General features: G+C 40.0%; 1 protein-coding gene across 11 annotated transcripts in view; it reads right to left on the bottom strand.

Annotated features, from left to right (window-relative positions):
* CENPJ (centromere protein J) overlaps positions 1–24,613 on the bottom strand; it is an 87,931-nt gene that overhangs the window by 7,199 nt on the left and 56,119 nt on the right. For all 11 annotated transcript variants that reach the window (XM_045978224.1, XM_045978223.1, XM_045978218.1 and 8 more), the window contains 3 exons: positions 24,265–24,349; positions 1,041–1,105; positions 452–571 (listed from right to left, as the gene is read on the bottom strand). In XM_045978224.1, coding sequence (XP_045834180.1) covers positions 452–571; positions 1,041–1,105; positions 24,265–24,349 — 270 coding nt within the window. The remainder of the gene's footprint in view (positions 1–451; positions 572–1,040; positions 1,106–24,264; positions 24,350–24,613) is intronic.

Raw genomic sequence — 24,613 nt, forward strand, 5'->3', positions numbered from 1 at the left:
TTTACGGCCCTTCCCTTTTCAGTCTTTCTCCTAGCCGGAACACCCAGCCAGACAGTATTCTACGCAAACATCTCCTCAACACAAAAATAGCACTGTGTAGCTGGAGGTGGACAGAAAAGCTGCAGGAAGGGTAGACCTTGAACGGAGGCTTTGAAAAAGTACCAAGGATGATACTTTTAGGCTATGTTTAGAGGAAGAACAGCGTTTAAACAAAGGAAGTATATTCCTTCTTTTGCTGTATCTCTAAACTAAAAATGGCAACTAAATGCATGTATGTGTGTCAAGCATTTTTAGAGTCCAGAGGCTCAAACTAAGGTCACACTCCAAGGAACTACAGTTCTTCAGTGTCCTCAACAGTCTTAAAGACCAATTAACTTAGAATCTAAGTGTTCCAACTCTAGTTTAACCTATATTTCTTACAGTACTCATTATTTTTTTTTAATTTTTTAACCTTTCCATCAGGATGACTGATTTCTCCCTGAATTTCTTCTTTTTCCTCTTTTTTGTCGTCCTTTTTACATTCAGGATCTGGGAAGTCCACTGGTTCGGGAGGCTTCCTGGGTGAGGCAATCTGTAAGGACAAGATGTTCTCTTTTCATCTGTCCTAAAGAACATGTTAATCACATTTCAAGCAGCTAAAACTCACATTTATTTCCAAATGCCAGATTCTACTATTACAGGATTCAATGACTAGCATTTGGTGTTCTACAAAAAACATTCACAGTGTTAAGGAAAAAACATCCTTTACAGGCATACCTCGGTGGGTCCGTCAGTTAAGCGTCTGACTCCTGGTTCCAGCTCAGGTCATGATCTCCGGATTGTGAGATCAAGCCCCGAGTCAGGCTCCACATGACACACAGAATCAGCCTGAGATTCAATCTCTCCCTCTCCTTCTGCCCCTCCCCCCCACACCTCTCAAATAAATGAATAAAATCTTTTTGAAAATCCTCCTTTATAAATGGTTTAGAAAGTTAAATAACTAAGCAATTTCAAGGCTGAGTGATCTATGCTTAAATATATAAAAATATAAAGATATTTACTTGTCCCTTATCCGAACTGCCTAAATCGCGAGGCGGCACAGGCTTGGCTCTTCGAGACAGACTGCCTGTTAGAATAGAGTGGTCAAGAGTTAATTTTAAGATTTGATTGAAAGTTTTAAGTTTACTTAGCATTATGGTCAAACATTTCCTTAGTTCATATCCCCTTAAGAACTATTGTCCTTTACCCATTAAGTAAGGAATTCTTAATATTTTTCTTTACCAATTTGTAGGAGTTTATTATATGAGCTTCAAATATTTACTAGGCACTTAAATCTGTGTGACAAAGAAAGACAAAGACAATATCTACTTTTGAGAGTTTACAATCTAGAGGAAGATTCATCTAACCTAATAGATGAAGCCAAAGTTATTTTGAAAATAATCATAAGAACTTTAATTAGAGGCTTAACAAAATAACTGGATATTTCATTAAAATCTAGACCTAACTGCTGTGGTCTAAACTTTTTAGACTGAATAGCACACCAATCATATACTGTATTAGTAATACATTATTATAAAATAAGCATACACACAAATCAACAACAAGTTAAGGTGTATGTTAAAAAATACATTGAAGTTCTTATATTTTCTTCCTATATACCAACAGTCCTATTATGAACATTCCTGATTTGAAAGTTTTCAAGCACGTGCCACTGGATGCTACATGGAGAACACATAAAGAAGAAGAAAAGCAGAGTCCCTTCAGGAGGTTGGCAGGCATCTAAGGTGGATTGTTTGGCACCCAGTGAGAAAGAAAGTTTTAACTGCACTTTGTTAGATCACTGATAGGTCTGACGGGTCCCAAAGAGCCAAGTTATCAGCAATTTTATATGGTTCAACCTACTTCATTGACTCAGAAAATATCAACACCCAGAGGTTTAGTTTAGAAATCCCTGGGAATGTGTTTTGGCTTGGCCAATTAGGTGGACAGGAGACAGGTTCTGGGGATGAAAGGAGTGTTCAGTTTTGATATGATGAATGAAGAACTGCCTCCACATCCCAGGTGCAAAGTAAGCTCTAGAAGGGACTAATATCCCCATTTTACAGGTGAGGAATCCAAGGCTAAGGTTAAATAACATGCCAGAGTAGTCAACTAATAAAGGGAAACCAGGATTCAATCCCATCAAGCTTAATGCTCTCAAGCTGTTCATGGGCATAACTTGAAGCCTCTAAGCTAAACACCCACTGGGAGGTCCAGGAAAGGTAAGCAGCATGGAGCTCTGACTCCTACGGCTGTGTTTACCATTCTGAGCACTGTACAAACATACCTTATAAAATCACATATAATATAAATTTAAGAAAGATTAAATAACTATAGATATTAGGAATATCTATAGAAAATATAGCTATAGATAATACAGCTTTAGGAATAGCTATAGATAATACAGAAGGATATGTTTATAATTTCAAGATAGGGAAGACTTAAGAGGCACTACCCACAAAGGAAAGAAACTAAAATTCAACAGTGAGTAAGAATTTGAGGAATTTTGGGGAACTTTAAGGTACCATCAAGCATCACGGCAGCAAAAGTCATTCCTTGTTTCCTCCCCGTTTTAAACAACTTATTTGACCTCCATAACTGAAAAAAAGTGCCCCAGCACCTTACACCAACAGATCTAGGAGGATTCTTGCCCACCTGCGCATCCAAAAATAAGACCTCAGTTAGGGATGTAGATCCAGGAGTGGATGAACCTACCTCATCCCACTCACCACAACTGGAAAAGAAACCCAGAGAGCCATAAACATTGGCAGATACCCAAAGGCAAGAGAGAAAATGAAGAAGTCTAGTCTGCCTGAGGGGAGATTCTAGCATACCACTGGAACAGGCCAGAGATGAGTTTAGACACAGAGGGAAGAACTTGCCAGAGCTACCCTCCTCCCCAGAGTGACACTGCACAGCTAAGCTGTTTGGCAGTGGCAGTCACAACCTTCCCAAAGGAAGTGGTAGAAAGCAAAAGCAATGAGTGACTTCCCAGCTAGCTCAGTTATGTGGGTTGGGCTACAGAAACCTCTACCTCTTGGCAGTACCCAGATTTCTGAGGAAGGACCCCCATGACTTGGGGAACGAACGAGAAAGGGAAGGAAGCATACTAGAATATCAAAGAGCATTAAAGGAACATGGTCCCTGCCAGCTGCTTCAGCATTTCAATAGGAAGTCCACCCACAAGACTCTGGTAGAACCCCACTTAAGGATCTTCCCATCTTCCCTCAGGCCCAAGGGTACCCTCCAAGTGCAAGTGCTAAACCCACACCTCTCCTAACTCTGCTGCCAGCCCCTTGTGTGTCCTCCCAACTACATCCAAGAAAGCAAGATCTGGGAGGGAGGGAGCATGCTCAGAAAATAGGCCAGAGTTGGTGGGCAGGGTTACAAATTTGAGTTATCATACCACCTTCTGGAATACAGAAGAAAGGTTTCTAATAGCCACCCTGGTGAACCGTAAAAACCAAAGAAGTCATAAAAACTAAGGAGGATCTGCTATTTCAAATGTGAAAGCAGAAGTCCATAGCTATAAACAGTATTAAAAAATCAAGGATGGGGGTGCCTGGGTGGCTCAGTGGGTTAAAGCCTCTGCCTTTGGCTCAGGTCATGATCCCAGGGTCCTGGGATCGAGCCCCACATTGGGCTCTTTGCTCGGCAGGGAGATTGCTTCCTCCTCTCTCTCTGCCTGCCTCTCTGCCTGCTTGTGATCTTTATCTGTGAAATAAATGGATAAAACCTTAAAAAAAAAATCAAGGAAAAATGGCATCACAAAAAGAAAATAATAATTCTCTAGCAACCAAACTCAAAGGCATGAAATACTGCAATCTAACTGATAAAGAACTCAAAATTGTTTTTTATGAAAAAATTCACCAAGTTCAAGAAAACCCAAGACAATTTCATGAAATCAGGAATAAATTAATAAACAGTTCTTTTTAAGAGACTAAAATTATTAAAAAGATCCAAATTCTGGAGGGGAAGAATTCAAAGAATGAGATGAAGAATGCAACAGAGAGCATCTGTAGCAGACAAGATCACATGGAAGAAAAAAAGTGACTTGGAGAACAGGAATACAGAAATAATATAGTTAGAAGAGGAGCAGGAACTGAGATTTAAAAAGAGTGGTGAATACCAACAAGAGGTATGAGATTCCATCAGAAAGGCAAATACTTGAAGAACTGGGGCTCCAGAAGAAAAGGAGAAGGGAGCAGAGAGTTTAAAGAAATCACAGCTGAGGGCGCCTGGGTGGCTCAGCGGTTTAAGCTGCTACCTTCGGCTCAGGTCATGATCTCAGGGTTCTGGGATCGAGTCCCGCATCGGGCTCTCTGCTCCACGGGGAGCCTGCTTCCCTCTCATTCTCTCTCTGCCTGCCTCTCTGCCTACTTGTGATCTCTCTCTGTCAAATAAATAAATAAAAAAATAAAAAAAAAAAAGAAATCACAGCTGAGAAACTCCCAAACCTGAGGAAGGATTTGAACAAACAAGTCCATGAAACTAATGGGATACCCTATTATCTCCATGTGAGAAGATCTTCTCTAAGACACATTATAATGAAACTCAAAAATTAATCATAAAGAATCTTAAAGGGGTGCCTGGTGACTCAGTCAGTTAAGTGTCTACCTTTGGCTCAGGCCCCTCAGGTAATGATCCCAGAGTTGTGGGATCAGGCCCTGTGTTGGGCTCCCTGCGCAGAGGGGAGTCTGCTTCTCCCTCTCCCTCTGCCCCTCCCCCTGCTCATGCATACTCTTGCTGTCTAATACATAAAATCTTAAAAAAAGAAAAGGAGGCCAGAAAAAAATAAATAAATAAATAAGTGACCTACAAAAAGAAAATGAAACAAAAAGCCAAAAACCCATAGGACTAGCTGGATTTCTCAGCAGAAACTCCACAGACCAGGAGACAGTGGAATGACATATTCAAAGTGATAAAATACAAAAATTGCCAGCCAAGAAATATTTTTATCTAGTAATCCTTCAGATATGAAGAAGAAATAAAGGCTTTCTCAGATAAACAAAAGCAGAGGGAGTTTAATCACCGGCCTTGCAAGAAATAATGAAACAAAAAGAGGCTAATCAGCAACATGAAAATGCACAAAAGAACACAACACAATAGTAAAGATGAAAAATTTATAGACAAATATAGAAAACTCCATTCTACAATAGGATGCTGTATTAAACACAACTATAGTATAAAGCTTAAAGTAAAAGAACATTAAAATAACTGTCACTCAATGGTAAAAAGCTGAAAGCTTTTCCTCTGGGATTAGAACAAAGCAAAGAGGCCCACTCTTGCCGTTTTTATTCGACATAAAATTGGAAGTCCTAGCCACAGCCATTAAGCAAGAAAAAGAAATAAAAGGCATCAAATTGGATAGGAAAGTGTCACTATTTGCAAATGACATGACAACTTAGGACACCGTTAAAGACGGTTAAAAACTGTAAGAATAAATGAATTCACTAAATACATAGGATAGAAAATTAACATAAAGGAACAACTTGAGGGGAAACTGGGTAGCTCAGTTGGTTGTGTCCAACTATTGATTTCAGCTCAGGTCATGATCTCAGGATTGTGGGATCATGCCCCAAATTGGGTTCCTCACTGAGCCTGGATCTGCTTAACAGTCTTTCTCCCGCTTCCCTACCCCTTGCCACATCCCTGCTCGTGCTCTCTCTCTAAAAAGCAAAACCAGCTGCGTTTCTATACACTAATAACAAGCAGATAACAGATAATAATAACAGAAAGAGAAATTAAGAAAAAAAATCCCGGGAGTCAAGATGTCAGAGAAGTAGCAGACTGAGACTACATCAGGTAGCAGGAGATCAGCTCGATAGCTTATCTAAACATTGCAAACACCTACAAATCCAACAGGAGATCGAAGAGAAGAAGAAGAAGAACAGCAATTCTAGAAAAAGAAAATCAACCACTTTCTGAAAGGTATGACTGGCAGAGAAGTGAATCTAAAACGACGGGAAGATAGACCGCGGGGGGAGGGGCCAGCTGCCGGCAAGCGGCGGAGCAACGGAGCACAAAATCGGGACTTTTAAAAGTCTGTTCCACTGAGGGACATTGCTCCAGAGGCTAAACCGGGGTGAAGCCCACATGGGGTCAGCGTGGCCCCAGGTCCCACAGGGTCACAGAAGTATCGGGGGTGTCGGAGTGTCGCAGAGCTCGCAGGTGTTAGAACGGAGAAGCCGGCTACAGAGACAGAGCCGAGGACTGAACTCTCAGCTCGGGGTTACCTTGAACTGGTCGCGGGCTGGGTGAGCTCGGAGCGCGGCTGGAGGCTGGGGATACGGGAGTGATTGGGTGCTGTCCTCTGGGGGCGCACTGAGGAGTGGGGCCCCAGGCTCTCCGCTCCTCCGGGCCTAAGACTAGGAGGCCGCCATTTTCATTCCCGTCCTCCGGAACTCTATGGAAAGCGTTATACGGAACAGAAGCTCCCAAAAGCAAACCCGAGCAGATTAATAAGTCTGGACCCCAGTAAGGGTGGTGCAATTCCGCCTCGGGCAAAGACACTTGAGAGTCACTACAACAGGCCCTTCCCCGAGAAGATCAACAAAATATCCAGCCAGGACGAAGTTCATCTATCAAGGAAAGCAGGTTCAATACCTAAGACAGCAGCGCAATTCCAGAGGAGGAGAAAGCAAAGCACGGAACTCATGGCTTTCTCCCCATGATTCTTTAGTCTTCCGGTTAATTCAATTTTTTTTTTCAATTTTTTTTCTTTCTTTTTACTTCTCCTGCTAAATTTTTTAAAACTTTTACCCTTTTCTTTTTTAACGTTTTTTGACGAGTTTATCTAAAATATATATTTTTTCTTTCTTTTTTATATTCTTTCTTGATTTACTTTTTAAATTTTTTTTCTTTTTTTTTCTGAACTTCTTTTTATCCCCTTTCCCCCCCCCCAACAATTTGGGGTCTCTTCTGATTTGGTTACAGCACATTTTTCTGGGGTCTTTGCCACCCTTTTAGTATTTTATTTGATCCTTCATATCCTCTTATCTGGACAAAATGACAAGGCGGAAAAAATCACCACAAACAAAAGAACAAGAGGCAATACCGAAGGCTAGGGACCTAATCAACACAGACATTGGTAATATGTCAGATCAAGAGTTCAGAAGACAATTCTGAACGTTCTAGCCAGGCTCGAAAAAGGCATGGAAGATATTAGAGAAACCCTCTCTGGAGATATAAAAGCCCTTTCTGGAGAAATTAAAGAACTAAGATCTAACCAAGTTGAAATCAAAAAACCTATTAATGACGTGCAATCAAAAATGGAGGCTCTCACTGCTAGGATAAATGAGGCAGAAGAAAGAATTAGTGATATAGAAGACCAAATGACAGAGAATAAAGAAGCCAAGCAAAAGAGGGACAAACAGCTACTGGACCACGAGGGGAGAATTCGAGAGATAAGTGACACCATAAGACGAAACAACATTAGAATAATTGGGATTCCAGAAGAAGAAGAGAGAGAGAGGGGAGCAGAAGGTCTATTGGAGAGAATTATTGGAGAGAATTTCCCTAATATGGCAAAGGGAACAAGAATCAAAATCCAGGAGATGCAGAGAACCCCCCTCAAAGTCAACAAGAATAGGGCCACACCCCGTCACCTAATAGTAAAATTTACAAGTCTTAGTAACAAAGAGAAAATCCTGAAAGCACCCTGGGAAAAGAAGTCTATAACATACAATGGTAAAAATATTAGATTGGCAGCAGACTTATCCACAGAGACCTGGCAGGCCAGAAAGAGCTGGCATGATATATTCAGAGCACTAAATGAGAAAAACATGCAGCCAAGAATACTCTATCCAGCTAGGCTATCACTGAAAATAGAAGGAGAGATAAAAAGCTTCCAGGACAAACAAAAACTGAAAGAATTTGCAAACACCAAACCAGATCTACGGGAAATATTGAAAGGGGTCCTCTAAGCAAAGAGAGAGCCTAAAAGTAGTAGATCAGAAAGGTACAGAGACAATATACAGTAACAGTCACCTCATAGGCTAATAATGGCACTAAATTCATATCTCTCAATAGTTACCCTGAATGTTAATGGGCTAAATGCCCCAATCAAAAGACACAGGGTATCAGAATGGATAAAAAAACAAAACCCATCTATATGTTGCCTACAAGAAACACATTTTAGATGCGAAGACACCTCCAGATTTAAAGTGAGGGGTGCAAAACAATTTACCATGCTAATGGGCATCAGAAGAAAGCTGGGGTGGCAATCCTTATATCAGATCAATTAGATTTAAGCCAAAGACTATAATAAGAGAGGAGGAAGGACACTATATCCTACTCAAACGGTCTGTCCAACAAGAAGATCTAACAATTTTAAATATTAACGTGGGAGCAGCCAACTATATCAACCAATTAATAACAAAACCAAAGAAACACATCAATAATAATACAATAATAGTAGGGGACTTTAACACTACCCTCACTGAAATGAACAGATCATCCAAGCCAAAGATCAACAAGGAAATAAAGGCCTTAAATGACACACTGGACCAGATGGACATCACAGATATATTCAGAGCATTCCATCCCAAAGCAATAGAATACACATTCTTCTCTAGTGCACATAGAACATTCTCCAGAATAGAGCATATCCTGGGTCACAAATCAGGTCTCAACCAGTATCAAAAGATTGGGATCATTCCCTGCATATTTTTAGACCACAATGCTCTGAAGCTAGAACTCAATCACAAGAGGAAATTTGGAAAGAACCCAAATACATGGAGACTAAACAGCATCCTTCTAAAGAATGAATGGGTCAACCAGGAAATTAAAGAAGAATTGAAAAAATTCATGGAAGCAAATGATAATGAAAACACAACGGTTCAAAATCTGTGGGACACAGCAAAGGCAGTCCTGAGAGGAAAATATATAGTGGTACAAGCCTTTCTCAAGAAACAAGAAAGGTCTCAAATACACAACCTAACCCTACACCTAAAGGAGCTGGAGAAAGAACAAGAAAGAAACCCTAAACCCAGCAGGAGAAGAGAAATCATAAAGATCAGAGCAGAAATCAATGAAATAGAAACCAAAAGAACAACAGAACAAATCAACAAAACTAGGAGCTGGTTCTTTGAAAGAATCAATAAGATTGATAAACCCCTGGCGAGACTTCTCAAAAAGAAAAGAGAAAGGACCCAAATAAATTAAATCATGAATGAAAGAGGAGAGATCACAACTAACACCAAAGAAATACAGACAATTATAAGAACATACTATGAGCAACTCTACGCCAACAAATTGGACAATCTGGAAGAAATGGATGCATTCCTAGAGACATATAAACTACCACAACTGAACCAGGAAGAAATAGAAAACCTGAACAGGCCCATAACCAGTAAGGAGATTGAAACAGTCATCCAAAATCTCCAAACAAACAAAAGCCCAGGGCCAGACGGCTTCCCAGGGGAATTCTACCAAACATTTAAAGAAGAACTCATTCCTACTCTCCTGAAACTGTTCCAAAAAATAGAAATGAAAGGAAAACTTCCAAACTCATTTTACGAGGCCAGCATCACCTTGATCCCAAAACCAGACAAGGATCCCACCAAAAAAGAGAACTACAGAGCAATATCCTTGATGAACACAGATGCAAAAATTCTCACCAAAATACTAGCCAACAGGATTCAACAGTACATTAAAAGGATTATTCACCACGATCAAGTGGGATTTATTCCAGGGATGCAGGGTTGGTTCAACATCCGCAAATCAATCAATGTGATAGAACACATTAATAAAAGAAAGAACAAGAACCATATGATACTCTCAATAGATGCTGAAAAAGCATTTGACAAAGTACAGCATCCCTTCCTGATCAAAACTCTTCAAAGTGTAGGGATAGAGGGCACATACCTCAATATTATCAAAGCCATCTATGAAAAACCCACCGCAAATATCATTCTCAATGGAGAAAAACTGAAAGCTTTTCCTCTAAGGTCAGGAACACGGCAGGGATGTCCATTATCACCACTGCTATTCAACATAGTACTAGAAGTCCTAGCCTCAGCAATCAGACAACAAAAAGAAATTAAAGGCATCCAAATTGGCAAATAAGAAGTCAAAGAAAGCCAAAGTGGGTGGCATCACAATTCCGGACTTCAAGCTCTATGACAAAGCTGTCATCATCAAGACAGCATGGTACTGGCACAAAAACAGACACATAGATCAATGGAACGGAATAGAGAGCCCAGAAATAGACCCGCAACTCTATGGTCAACTAATCTTCGACAAAGCAGGAAAGAATGTCCAATGGAAAAAAGACAGCCTCTTCAATAAATGGTGCTGGGAAAACTGGACAGCCACATGCAGAAAAATGAAATTGGACCACTTCCTTAAACCATACACGAAAATAGACTCAAAATGGATGAAGGACCTCAATGTGAGAAAGGAATCCATCAAAATCCTTGAGGAGAATGCAGGCAACAACCTCTTCGACCTCAGCCGCAGCAACATCTTCCTAGGAACATCGCCAAAGGCAAGGGAAGCAAGGGCAAAAATGAACTATTGGGATTTCATCAAGATCAAAAGCTTTTGCACAGCAAAGGAAACAGTTAACAAAACCAAAACACAACTGGCAGAATGGGAGAAGATATTTGCAAAGGACATATCAGATAAAGGGCTAGCGTCCAAAATCTATAAGGAACTTAGCAAACTCAACACCCAAAGAACAAACAATCCAATCAAGAAATGGGCAGAGGACATGAACAGACATTTCTGCAAAGAAGACATCCAGATGGCCAACAGACACATGAAAAAGTGCTCCACATCACTCGGCATCAGGAAATACAAATTAAACCCACAATGAGATATCACCTCACACCAGTCAGAATGGCTAAAATTAACAAGTCAGGAAATGAGAGATGCTGGCAAAGATGCGGAGAAAGGGGAACCCTCCTCCACTGTTGGTGGGAATGCAAGCTGGTGCAACCACTCTGGAAAACAACATGGAGGTTCCTCAAAATGTTGAAAATAGAACTACCCTATGACCCAGCAATTGCACTACTGTGTATTTACCCTAAAAATACAAACATAGTGATCCGAAGGGGCACGTGTACCCGAATGTTTATAGCAGCAATGTCTACAATGGCCAAACTATGGAAAGAACCTAGATGTCCATCAACAGATGAATGGATAAAGAAGAGGTGGTATATATACACAATGGAATACTATGCAGCCATCAAAAGAAATGAAATCTTGCCATTTGCGACGACGTGGATGGAACTAGAGGGTATCATGCTTAGTGAAGTAAGTCAATCGGAGAAAGACAACTATCATATGATCTCCCTGATATGAGGACGTGGAGATGCAACGTGGGGGGCTAGGGTGATAGGAGAAGAATAAATGAAACAAGATGGGATGGGGAGGGAGACAAACCATAAATGACTCTTAATCTCACAAAACAAACTGGGGGTTTCTGGGGGGAGGTGCGATTGGGAGAGGGGGAGGGGGTTATGGACATTGGGGAGGGTATGTGCTATCGTGAGTGCTGTGAAGTGTGTAAACCTGGTGATTCACAGACCTGTATCCCTGGGGATAAAAATCCATTATATGTTTATAAAAAAAAAAGAAAGGATGAATACCCAACTTTTGTAACAACATGGATGGGACTGGAAGTGATTATGCTGAGTGAAATAAGTCAAGCAGAGAGAGTCAAGTATCATATGGTTTCACTTATTTGTGGAGCATAACAAATGTCATGGAGGACATTGGGAGAAGGAGAAGGAGAAGGAAGTGGAGGGAAATTGGAAGGGGAGGCGAACCATAAGAGACTATAGACTCTGAAAAACAACCTGAGGGTTTTGAATGGTGGGGGTGGGAGGCTGGGGGAACCAGGTGGTGGGTAATAGGTAGGGCATGTATTGCATGGAGCACTGGGTGTTGTGCAAAAACAATGAATACTGTTACGCTGAAAAAATAAATAAATTAATTAAAAAAGAAAAAAAATCCCTTTACAATTACATCAATAAGAATGAAGTATCTGGAAATAAATTTAACCAAGAAGGTGAAAGACCTGTACCTGAAAACTATAAGACAGTGATAAAAGAAACTAAAAATGACACAAATATATGTGTGCTGATGGGAAAAATTAAATACACACTGTGTACATGGGAAGAATTAAAATGTCCATAATACCCAAAGCAATCTACAGATTTAGTGCAATCGCCATCAAAATACCAATGAGAGTGTTCACTCAATTAGAACAAAGAATCCTAAAATTTGTATGGAACCACAAAGGACCCCCAAAAGCCAAAGCAATCCTGAGAAAAAAGAACAAAGCTGGAGGCATTGTAATTCCTGATTTCAAACTATACTGTAAAACTATAGTAATTAAAACAGTATGGTAGTGGCATAAAAATAGTATTGGCATAGACCCATGGAACAGAACAGAAAGCCCAGAATTAAATCCTCACATGTACAATCAATTAGTATTCAACAAAGGAGCCAAGAATATTCAGCAAGGAAACAATAGTCTCTCCAACAAATGATGCTGTGAAAACTGAACACATGCAGAAAAACGAAATTGGATCTCTATTTTTGACTAAAGACTTTCATAAAAAACCTGATACCATAGAAATTCTAGAAGAAAACAGAGGGAAGGAGCTCCTAGACACTGGTCTTGGCAATACTTTCTTTATTCCAAAAGCACAAGCAACAAAAGCAAAATCAACAAATCAAAAATCAAAAACTTTTATAAAACAAAAGCAACAATCAACAAAATGAAAAGGCAACCTAAATGGGAAAACTTTTGCAGACCATATATCAGATAAGGAATTAATGTCCAACATACAGAAAGAACTCCTATAACTCAGTAACAAACAAAAACAAAACAAAAAAAACCTATGACTGAAAAATGGGCAAAGGGACTTAATAGACATTTTTCCAAAGAAGACATCCAAATGGCCAACAGTACATGAAAAGATGCTCAACATCATTAAGCATCCAGGAAATACAAATCAAAACTATAAGATATCACTTGACACTGCCAGAAAGGCTGTCATCAAGAAAACCTGAGAAATGGGAGGAAGCAAGCTGGTGGAGGAGTAATAGACTGAAATATCATTAGGTCCCAGGAGTTCAGCTAGATAGTTATCAAACTATTATGAACACCTACAAACTCAACCAGAGATAGAAGAGAAGAAGAGCAGCAATTCTAGGAACATAAAATCAACCACTTTCTGGAAGGTAGGATGCGCAGAGAAGTGAATCCAAAGCAACGGGAAGATAGACTATGGGGGGAGGGGCTGGCTCCCGGCAAACAGTGGAGCAGCGGACCACAAAAGCAGAACTTTTAGAAGCCTGCTCCATTGAGGGACGTCACTCCAGAGGCTAAGCAGGGGTGGAGCCCTCACAGGGACAGTGTGGTCTCAGGACCCGCGGGGTCAAAGACAGACCGAGGGTGTCTGAGCTCCGCAGAGCTGCCAGGTATCAGAGAGGGGAAGCTGGCTACAGAGACGGAGCCAAGGAGTGAGTTCTCGGCTCAGGGTTACCTTAAACCGTGATCCAAGGCACAGTCAGGCCACTGCTTGTGGAGCTGCAGATCGGGAGAGACCCCCTCCTTCCTCCTCCGGGAGGAGCGGTGAGGGAGTACACGGCAGGAATCTGCTGGATTTGGAGACTCCAAATGGGGCCGTGGTCACAGATAGAAATGATCGGTCACAGTCCAGGTGAGCTTAGAGTGCAACTGGAGACCAGGGAGATGGGAGGGATTGACTGCTTTTCTCTGAGGGCGCAGTGAGGAGTGGGGCCCCAAGCTCTCCTCTCCTCGGGGATGGAGACTGGGAGGCCACCATTTTCATTCCCGTCCTCCAAAGCTCTACAGAAAGCATTCAGGGAACAAAAGCTACCAAGAGCGAACTTGAGTAGACTACTTAGCCTGACCCCTGGCAAGGGAACTGCAGATCCACCTCGGGTAAAGGCATTTAAGAATCACTGAAATAGGCCCCTCCCCCAGAATATCAGCAAGAACATCCAGCCAAGACCAAATTTGCCAATCAACGAGAATGTCAGAAATTCAGAGCTAGGGGAAAGCAGTGCATAGAATTCATTGTTCTCTTCCCATGATCCTTTAGTCTTGCAAAGTTAAATTTTTAAAAAATTTTTTCTTATTCTGTTTTTTTAACTGTTCCTCTATCCTCTAGTAACAATTTTTTTTTTAAAGATTTTATTTATTTATTTGACAGACAGAGATCACAAGTAGGCAGAGAGGCAGGCAGAGAGAGAGAGGAGGAAACAGGCTGTCCGCAGAGCAGAGAGCCCGATGCAGGGCTCGATCCCAGAACCTGGGATCATGACCTGAGCTGAAGGCAGAGGCTTCAACCCACTGAGCCACCCAGGCGCCCCTCTAGTAACAATTTTTAAACTATTTTATTGTAACAATACCTTTTTAAAAAAAAACTTTTTAAATTTTCATTGTTATAGTCATATTTTATCCCTTCATGTATTTAACCTTATTTTTTGTATACATATAGGCTTTTTTTCTTTAAAATTGTAGGATGCAACTTCTAATATATCAAAATATACCCTCAATCTAGCACATGGCTTTGTTCTAGTCCCCAGCCTGATCACATTCTCTCTTCTTTTTTCCTCCTTTTTTCTTTTTCCAACCAACTTATCTTATCAATTCCTTTTTTAGAATCTTTTTTTTAAAGACTTTATTTATTTGACACAGAGAGAAATAGCACAAGTAGGCAGAGAGGCAGGCAGAGAGAGAGAGGGAAGCAGCCTCCCTGCTGAGCAGAGAGCCCGATGTAGGACTCGATCCCAAAACCCTGAGATCCCAAAAACCTGAGCTGAAGGCAGAGGCTTAACCTACTGAGCCAACAGATGCCCCTAGAATCATTTTTAATTTTCACCTTTACGGTCATATTGTACTCCTTCATCATGTTTACCCTTATTTTTGTATATATATGGGTTTTTTCTATAAAATTTTGGTAGGTAGTTTCTTGTAAGATACCAGAATACACCCAAAATCAAGTGGGTGGCTCTGTTCTATGCACCAGTGTAATAGATATTTTTCATTTTTCATTTAATAATTTTTTATTTTCCCCCTTCCTTCTCCCCTCGGTTTTCGGTCTCTTCTGATTTCGTTAGCTTTTATTTTTCTGGGGTCTTTGCCATCCTTTTAGTATTTGATTCTCTCATTCATATATTCTTATCTGGATAAAATGACAAGCTGGAAAACTCACCACAAAAAAAAAGAACAAGAGGCAGTACCAACGGCTAGGGACTTAATCAATATGGACATTGGTAATATGACAGAATTAAGAGCTCAGAATGACAATTATCAAGGTAATAGCTGGACTCGAAAAAGGTATGAAAGATATTAGAGAATCCATTTCTGGAGAAATAAAAGAACTAAGATCTAATCAACTTGAAATCAAAAAAGCTATTAATGAGGTGCAATCAAAAAAGGAGGCTCTTACTGCTAGGATAAATGAGGCAGAAGAGAGAATTAGTGATATATAAGATAAAATCATAGAGAATAAAGAAGCTGAGCAAAAGAGAGACAAACAACTACTGGACTGCGAGGGGAGAATTCGAGAGACAAGTGATAGCATAAGACGAAACAATATTAGAATAATTGGGATCCCAGAGGAAGAAGAGAGAAGGGGGCTGAAGGTATCCTGGATATAATTATTGTAGAGAATTTCCCTCATATGGCAAAGGGAACAAGCATCAAAATCCAGGAGGCACAGAGATTCCCCATGAAAATCAATAAAAATAGGTCCACACCCTGTCATCTTACAGTAAAACTTACAAGTCTTAGTGACAAAGAGAAAATCCTGAAAGCAGCTTGGGACAAGAAGTCTGTAACATACAATGGTAGAAATATTACACTGGCAGCAGACTTATCCACAGAGACCTGGCAGGCCAGAAAGAACTGGCATGATATATTCAGAGCACTAAATGAGAAAAATATGCAGCCAAGAATACTATATCCAGTAGGATGTCATTGAAAATAGAAGGAGAGATCGAAAGCTTCCAGGACAAACAAAAACTAAAAGAATTTGCCGACACCAAACCACCCACACAGGAAATATTGAAAGGGGTCCTCTAAGCGAAGAGAGAGTCTAAGAGCAGTAGAGCAGAAAGGAAGAGAGACAATATACAGTAACAGTCACCTTACAGGCAATACAATGGCACTAAATTCACATCTTTCAGGAGTTATCTTGAACGTAAATGGGCTAAATGCCCCAATCAAAAGACAAAGGGTATCAGAATGAATAAAAAACCAAAACCTATCGATATGCTGTCTACAAGAAACTCATTTTAGACCCAACGACACCTCCAGATTTAAAGTGAGGGGGTGGAAAACAATTTACCATGCTAATGGGCATCAGAAGAAAGCTGGGGTGGCAATCCTTATATCAGATAAAGTAGATTTTAAGCCAAAGACTACAATAAGAGATGAGAAAGGACACTGTATCATACTCAAAGGGCCTGTCCAACAAGAAGAGCTAACAATTTTAAATATCTATGCTCCTAACATGGGAGCAGCCAGCTATATAGACCAATTAATAACAAAATCAAAGAAACACATCGACAATAATAGAATAATAGTAGGGGACTTTAACACCCCCCTCACTGAAATGGACAGACCATCCAAGCAAAAGCTCAACAAGGAAATAAAGGCCTTAAATGACACACTGGACCAGATGGACATCACAGACATATTCAGAACATTCCATCCCAAAGCAACAGAATACACATTCTTCACTGGTGCACAAGGAACATTCTCCGGAATAGATCACATCCTGGGTCACAAATCAGGTCTCAACCAGTACCAAAAGACTGGGATCATTGCCTGCGTATTTTCAGACCACAATGCTCTGAAGCTAGAACTTAGTCACAAGAGGAAATTTGGAAAGAACCCAAATACATGGAGGCTAAAGAACAGCCTTGAAAGAATGAATGGGTAAACCAGGATATTAAAGAGGAACTGAAAAAATTTCAGGGAAACAAATGATAATGAACATACAACGGTTCAAAATCTGTGGGACACAGCAAAGGCAGTCCTGAGAGGAAAATATATAGTGATACAAGCCTTTCTCAAGAAACAAAAAGGTCTCAAATACACAACCCAACCCTACACCTAAAGGAGCTGGAGAAAGAACAAGAAAGAAACCCTAAACCCAGCAGGAGAAGAGAAATCATAAAGATCAGAGCAGAAATCAATGAAATAGAAACCAAAAGAACACCAGAACAAATCAACAAAACTAGGAGCTTGTTCTTTGAATGAATTAATCAGATTGATAAACCCCTGGCCAGACTTCTCAAAAAGAAAACAGAAAGGACCCAAATAAATAAAATCATGAATGAAAGAGGAGAGATCACAACCAACACCACAGAAATACAAACAATTATAAGAACAAATTATGAGCATCTATACGCTAACAAATTTGACAATCTGGAAGAAATGGATGCATTCCTAGATACATACAAACTACCAAAACCGAACCAGGAAGAAACAGAAAACCTGCACAGACCCATAACCAGCAAGATTGAAGCAGTCATCAAAAATCTCCCAACAGGGACGCCTGGGTGGCTCAGTTGGTTAAGCGGCTGCCTTCGGCTCAGGTCATGATCCCAGCGTTCTGGGATCGAGTCCCATGTCCTGGGATCGAGTCCTACATCGGGCTCCCTGCTCGGCGGGAAGCCTGCTTCTCTCTCCGTCTCTGCCTGCCACTCTGTCTGCCTGTGCTCACTCTCGCTCTCTCTCTCTCTGACAAATAAATAAATAAAATCTTTAAAAAAAAAAAAAAATCTCCCAACAAACAAGAGCCCAGGGCCAGATGGCTTCCCAGGGGAATTCTACCGAACATTTAAAGAATTAACAGCTATTCTCCTGAAACTGTTCTAAAAAATAGAAATGGAAGGAAAACTGCCAGACTCATTTTATGAGGCCAGCATTACCTTGATCTCCAAACCAGACAAAGACCCATCAAAAAGGAGAATTACAGGGGCGCCTGGGTGGCTCAGTGGGTTAAAGCCTCTGCCTTCGGCTCAGGTCATGATCCCAGGGTCCTGGGTTGGAGCCCCACATCGGGCTTTCTGCTCTGCAGGGAGCCTGCTTCCTCCTCTCTCTCTGCCTGCCTCTCTGCCTAGTTGTGATTTCTCTCTGTCAAATAAAAAATATATATATATATATAAAAAAAAGGAGAATTACAGACCAATATCCTTGAACACAGATGCGAAAATTCTCACCAAAATACTAGCCAATAGGATCCAACAGTCCGTTAAAAGGATCATTCACCACGAGCAAGTGGGCTGCAAGGTTGGTTCAACATCCGCAAATCAATCAATGTGATACAATACATTAATAAAAGAAAGAACAAGAACCATATGATACTCTCAATAGATGCTGAAAAAGCATTTGACAAAGTACAGCATCCTTTCTTGATCAAAACTCTTCAAAGTGTAGGGATATCATCAAAGCCATTTATGAAAAACCCACAGCGAATACCATTCTCCAATTTTAGTATATGTGCTGCTGAAGCGAGCACGGGAATACCATTCTCAATGAAGAAAAACTGAGAGCTTTTCCACTAAGGTCAGGAACACAGCAGCAATGTCCATTATCACCACTGCTATTCAACATAGTACTAGAAGTCCTAGCCTCAGTAATCAGACAACAAAAGAAATTAAAGGCATCCAAATAGGCAAAGAAGTCAAACTCTCACTCTTTGCAGATGATATGATATTATATGTGGAAAACCCAAAAGACTCCACTCCAAATCTGCTAGAACTTGTACAGGAATTCAGTAAAGTGTCAGGATATAAAATCAATGTGCAGAAATCAGTTGCATTTCTATACACCAACAACAAGACAGAAGAAAGAGAAATTAAGGAGTCAATCCCATTTACAATTGCACCCAAAACTGTAAGATACCTAGGAATAAACCTAACCAAAGAGGCAAAGAATCTGTACTCAGAAAACTATAAGTACTCATGAAAGAGACTGAGGAAGACACAAAGAAATAGAAAAATGTTCCATGCTCATGGATTGGAAGAACATATATTGTGAAAATGTCTAGGCTACCTAAAGTAATCTACACGTTTAATGCAATCCCTGTCAAAATACCATCCATTTTTTTTTCCTCGAAGAAATGGAATAGATAATCCTAAAATTTGTATGGAACCAGAAAAGACCTCGAATAGCCAGAAGAATGTTGAAAAAGAAAGCCAAAGTTGGTGGCATCACAATTCCAGACTTCAAGCTCTATGACAAAGCGGTCATCCTCAAGACAGTATGCTACTGGCACAAAACAGACATATGGAACAGAATAGGAAGCCCAGAAATAGACCCTCAACTCTATGGTCAACTAATCTTCGACAAAGCAGGAAAGAATGTCCAGTGGAAAACAGACAGTCTCTTCAACAAATGGTGTTGGGAAAATTGGACAGTCGCAGGCAGAAAAATGAAACTAGACCATTTCCTTATGCCGCACACAAAAACAGAATCAAAACAGAATCAAAAATCAAAATCAAAATCTCAATGTGAGAAAGAAATCCATCAAAATCCTTGAGGAGAACACAGGCAGCAACCTCTTCAACCTCAGCCGCAGCAACTTCTTCCTAGGAACATCGCCAAAGGCAAGGGAAGCAAGGGCAAAAATGAACTATTGGGATTTCATCAAGATCAAAAGCTTTTGCACAGCAAAGGAGACAGTCAACAAAACCAAAAGACAACTGACAGAATGGGAGAAGAGATTCACAAATGACACATGAGACAAAGAGCTAGCATGCAAAATCTATAAAGAACTCATCAAACTCAACACCCAAAGAACAAATAATCCAATCCAGAAATGGGCAGAAGACATGAACGGATATTTCTGCAAAGAAGACATCCAGGTGGCCAACAGACACAGGAAAAGTGCTCCACATCACTCGGCTTCAGGGAAATACGAATCAAAACCACAATGAGATACCACCTCACACCAGTCAGAATGGCTAAAATTAACAAGTCAGGAAATGACAGATGTTGGCGAGGATACAAAGAAAGGGGAACCCTCCCCTCCTACACTGTTGGTGGGAAAGCTGGTACAGCCACTCTGGAAAACAGTATGTAGGTTCCTCAAGAAGTTGAAAATAGAGCTATCCTACAACCCAGCAATTGCACTACCGGGTATTTACCCTAAAGATACAAACGTAGTGATCCAAAGGGGCACGTGCACCCGAATGTTTATAGCAGCAATGTCCATGATAGCCAAACTATAGAAGGAACCTAGATGTCCATCAACAAATGAATGGATAAAAATGTGGTACACACACACACACACACACATACACAATGGAACACTATGCTCATGGAAATCAAATGAAATTTTGTCATTTGCAATGACATGGATGGAACTGGAGGGTATTATGCTGAGTGAAATAAGTCAATTAGAGAAAGACAATTATCATATGATCTCTCTGATATGAGGAATTTGAAGGCAGGGAGGGTGGTTTGGGGAGTAGAGAAGGAAAAATCAAACAAGATGGGATCGGTAGGGAGATAAACTGTAAGACTCTTAATCTCACAACAAACTGAGGGTTACTGGGGGGTGGGGTGGTAGGGAGAGGCTGGTTGGGTTATGGACACTGGGGAAGGTATGTGCTATGATGAGAGCTGTGAAATGTGTAAGCCTGATGATTCACAGACCTGTACTCCTGGGGCAAATACTACATTATATGTTAATAAAAATTATTTTAAAAAAGAAGAAAACATGAGATACAAGTATTGGCAAGGATTTGGAGAAAAGGAAATCCTTGTGCACTGTTGGTGGGCATGGTAAACTGGTTCATCCACTATAGAAAACAATACAGAGGTTCCTCAAAAAATTAAAAATAGATCTACCATATGATCCAGCAATGCCACTTCTGAGTACACACCCAAAGGAAATGAAAAAGGGACATTGCAGCTCATGTTTACAGAAGCATTACTCACAATAGCTACGATATGGAAACAACCTAAGTGTCCATTACTGTATGAATGGATAAAGAATATCTGATACACACATACACAATGGAATATTACTTTGCCATGAGAAAGAATGACATAATTTGCAATAACATAGATGGAACTTGAGGCCATTAGCTAAGTGAGGTAAGTCAGACAAAGACAAATACTGTATGATATCACTTAGATGTGGAATCTCAAGTAGCCAAACTTGTAAAAAGCGAGTGAAGCAGCAGATCCCAGGAGGTGGGAGTCTGAGGGCTAAGGAGAGATGTTGTTTTAGGGTAGAAACTTGCAACAGGTAGTAAATAAGTCCTAGGGAGCTAATGCACAGTATAGTGAATATTGACAATACTGTATTACAATCAATAAATTTGCTAAGAATCTAGATCTTAAATCTCCAACCACTAAAAAGATATACTGATGTGATATGAGAGATGCTAATTATCATTCTATTGGCAATCATAACATATAAATATGTCAGATCAACATATACACCTTAAATTTACACAATGTTATACATCAAATATATTTCCATAAAAAAGATAGAGTTTTAGTTCATCAAAAGATAAAAGAATAGAAAGGCGGGCCACAGACTGTAAGAAGATATATGCAATGTGTAACTGTTAAAAGACTATGATGGGGGCATCAAAAGACTATGATGGGAGCATTCCATGGGAATTCCCATGGAATGCTCCCATCAACCAATAAAGAAAAAAACAACGGCACAGAATGAGTAAAAGACCTGATCAATTTTTCCCAAAAGGAGGAGTCTAAATAGTAATAAATATAGTCAAAGGTATTCAACCATATCAAAACTATAATGAGATAGTGTTGCATCCCTACCAGACTGGCAACAATTTAAGTCTGACAATACCAAGTATTAATTAACAAGGTGTGGAACAATGCAAGTGCTTACATTATATGGCTGGTTAGACAGTAAAATCATATTTAAAATATTTTGGCAAGATCTACGAATGGTAAAGAATATCTTACTGATTATCCAGTAATTCCAGTACATGCCTTAGAGAAATGAATGAGTAGACCAGAAATGTTTAAGAATGTTCAGAGCAGGGTGCCTGGGTGGCTCAGTGGGTTAAGCCGCTGCCTTCGGCTCAGGTCATGATCTCGGGGTCCTGGGATCGAGTCCCGCATCTGGCTCTCTGCTCAGCAGGGAGCCTGCTTCCCTCTCTCTCTCTCTCTCTTTGCCTGCCTCTCTATCTACCTGTGATCTGTGTCAAATAAATAAATAAAATCTTTAAAAAAAAAAAAAAGGAAGAATGTTCAGAGCATCACTGTTTAATATCCCAAATCTTAAAAAAATTACACTATCAATAGTAACTGTAATGAATTCATAAACATTCAAACTACCTTGCGGTTTTTGAAAATTAGTGAACTAGAGTTGCAGATCAACATGACTCTCAAAAACAATGTGCAGTAAAAAAAAAAAAAGGCAATGGAATACATACAGTATAACTATTCAGAAAGTTCAAAAACAAAACTTTTTTTAGGGCTGCACCTATGAGAGTAGTCAAGGGGGGAACAGCCCTGGGGTGCTGCTACTCTATTTCTTTATCTAGCTGGTAGTTATCTAAGTATGTCCTTTATAATTATCAAACTGCATATGTTATATCCAATTTTCTAAATTTAATTCATGAAAATAATTTCTAAAAACTCCAGGTAGATTAAAGATGTGAAAACAAAAGTTCATAAGAGAAAATAGTTTATTTGTGACCTAAGGCTTGAGAAAGATTTCTTACAGTCATGAAAAAAGATTGATAAATTCAATAATAAAAGGGAAAACAGAGGCATCTGGGTGGCTCAGTGGGTTAAGCCTCTGACTCTTGGTTTCTGCTCGGGTCATCAACTCAGGGTCTTGAGATGGAGCCTCACATCAGGTTCCCTGCTCAGCAGGGAGTCTGCTTCCCTTCTCCCTCTCCTTCTGCCCCTCCTGGGATCCTTGCATACTCTCCCTAAAACAAAAAAATCTTAAAAAAAAAAAAAAGGGAAAAAATGCACATAAAAAACACAAACAGGGGACGCCTGGGTGGCTCAGTGGGTTAAAGCCTCTGCCTTCGGCTCAGGTCATGATCCCAGGGTCCTGGGATCGAGCCCCGCATCAGGCTCTCTGCTCAGTGGGGAGCCTGCTCTCTCCTCTCTCTTTGCCTGCCTCTCTGCCTGCTTGTGATCTCTGTCTGTCGAATAAATAAATAAAATCTTTAAAAAAAAAAAAAACCACAAACAGAAAAGCTAAACCCAGAACTGGGACAAAATATTGGCAGTGCTTCTAAATGAGAAAGGATTAGTATGAAGAATAACTTCAATAAGGAGAAACCTCCCCACCCCACTAAAAAGTTTTAAGATTATTTATTTATTTGAGAGAGAGAGAGCATGATAGAGAGCATGGTGGGGGAGAAGGTCAGAGGAAGAAGCAGACTTCCCATGGAGCTGGGAGCCCAATGCGGGACTCGATCCCAGGACTCCGGGATCATGACCTGAGCCGAAGCAGTCAGTTAACCAACTGAAACACCCAGGTGCCCCCCACTAAAAAGTTTTAAACAGGCAAAAGAAATGAACAGTCAATTCACAAAAGAGGAAACCCAAATGCCCACTAAATATACAAAAAGATGCTCACATGACCTTACCAGTAATCAGGGAAATGCATATTAAAGTTATACTAACCCACCATTTCACGAACCCATCTGACTGGACACAATTTCAATCTGACCAGGTCAAGAATAAGCACAAAGAGGATATTCTGCTATGGTAGGAAAGAAAAAAAATGGCAAAACCACCTTGTGGAACAAAGAGAAAACCTCCTAGAGCACCATAAGCCTTGTATGACCCAGCATCCTCACTCTTGATATGTGTCTTAGAGAAACTCACGGGATAGCTATGTTCTGCAGCCCTATTCATTCTATTGACAAACTAGGGGAAAAACATGAAGTCCATCAACAGGAAAACTCAACTGTAACAAATACACATGGAATCTGTATAGCTATTAAAATCAGTAAACTAGAGTTTATATGTATTAATGTGAGTATCAAAATATTGAGAGAAACAAATTGTAGAGGGATACATAGAAACAATACTATATTGATTTATGGATACAATGTAGTAAAAGAATGAAAAACAAACAAAGGAATGTTGTCAGGGTGGAAATAAGTAGGGGAGTAGAATATACAAGGGCTACAATGATATTTACAAAGTTTTACTTCTTAAACTGGGTGTAAATTCTCTATTCTTTAAATTCCTGAAGTATTTTATAAAAAGATCATGCAACTTCTTACCTTGTGTCGGCAAATGATTTTTCTTACATTTTTCTACCTGGGTTCCTGAAGAAATTTGACTCTTTTGTAATCGAAACGATGAATTCTATAGTATGAGATAATTTTGAATATAAAATTAGTGTTAGTCTACACATTAGTACAATGAATGAAAGTAAAACTCAGCTTGCAATGAAAATGGGTTAAGTTTGTTCATTTATATTTTCATTTTATTTTTCACTACAGGTCAGAGGGAACAAACTGTTATTTAGGAATGAACTACACACACACCCCACCTTCAGATATACAGCGGATCCTGAAAAACACTGGGGGGAGGGGGAACTAGGGACAATGACCACCCCACACACTGGAA

The sequence above is a fragment of the Meles meles genome, chromosome 14 (assembly GCF_922984935.1).
Source record: "Meles meles chromosome 14, mMelMel3.1 paternal haplotype, whole genome shotgun sequence".
In the NCBI taxonomy this organism is placed as follows: Eukaryota; Metazoa; Chordata; class Mammalia; order Carnivora; family Mustelidae; genus Meles; species Meles meles.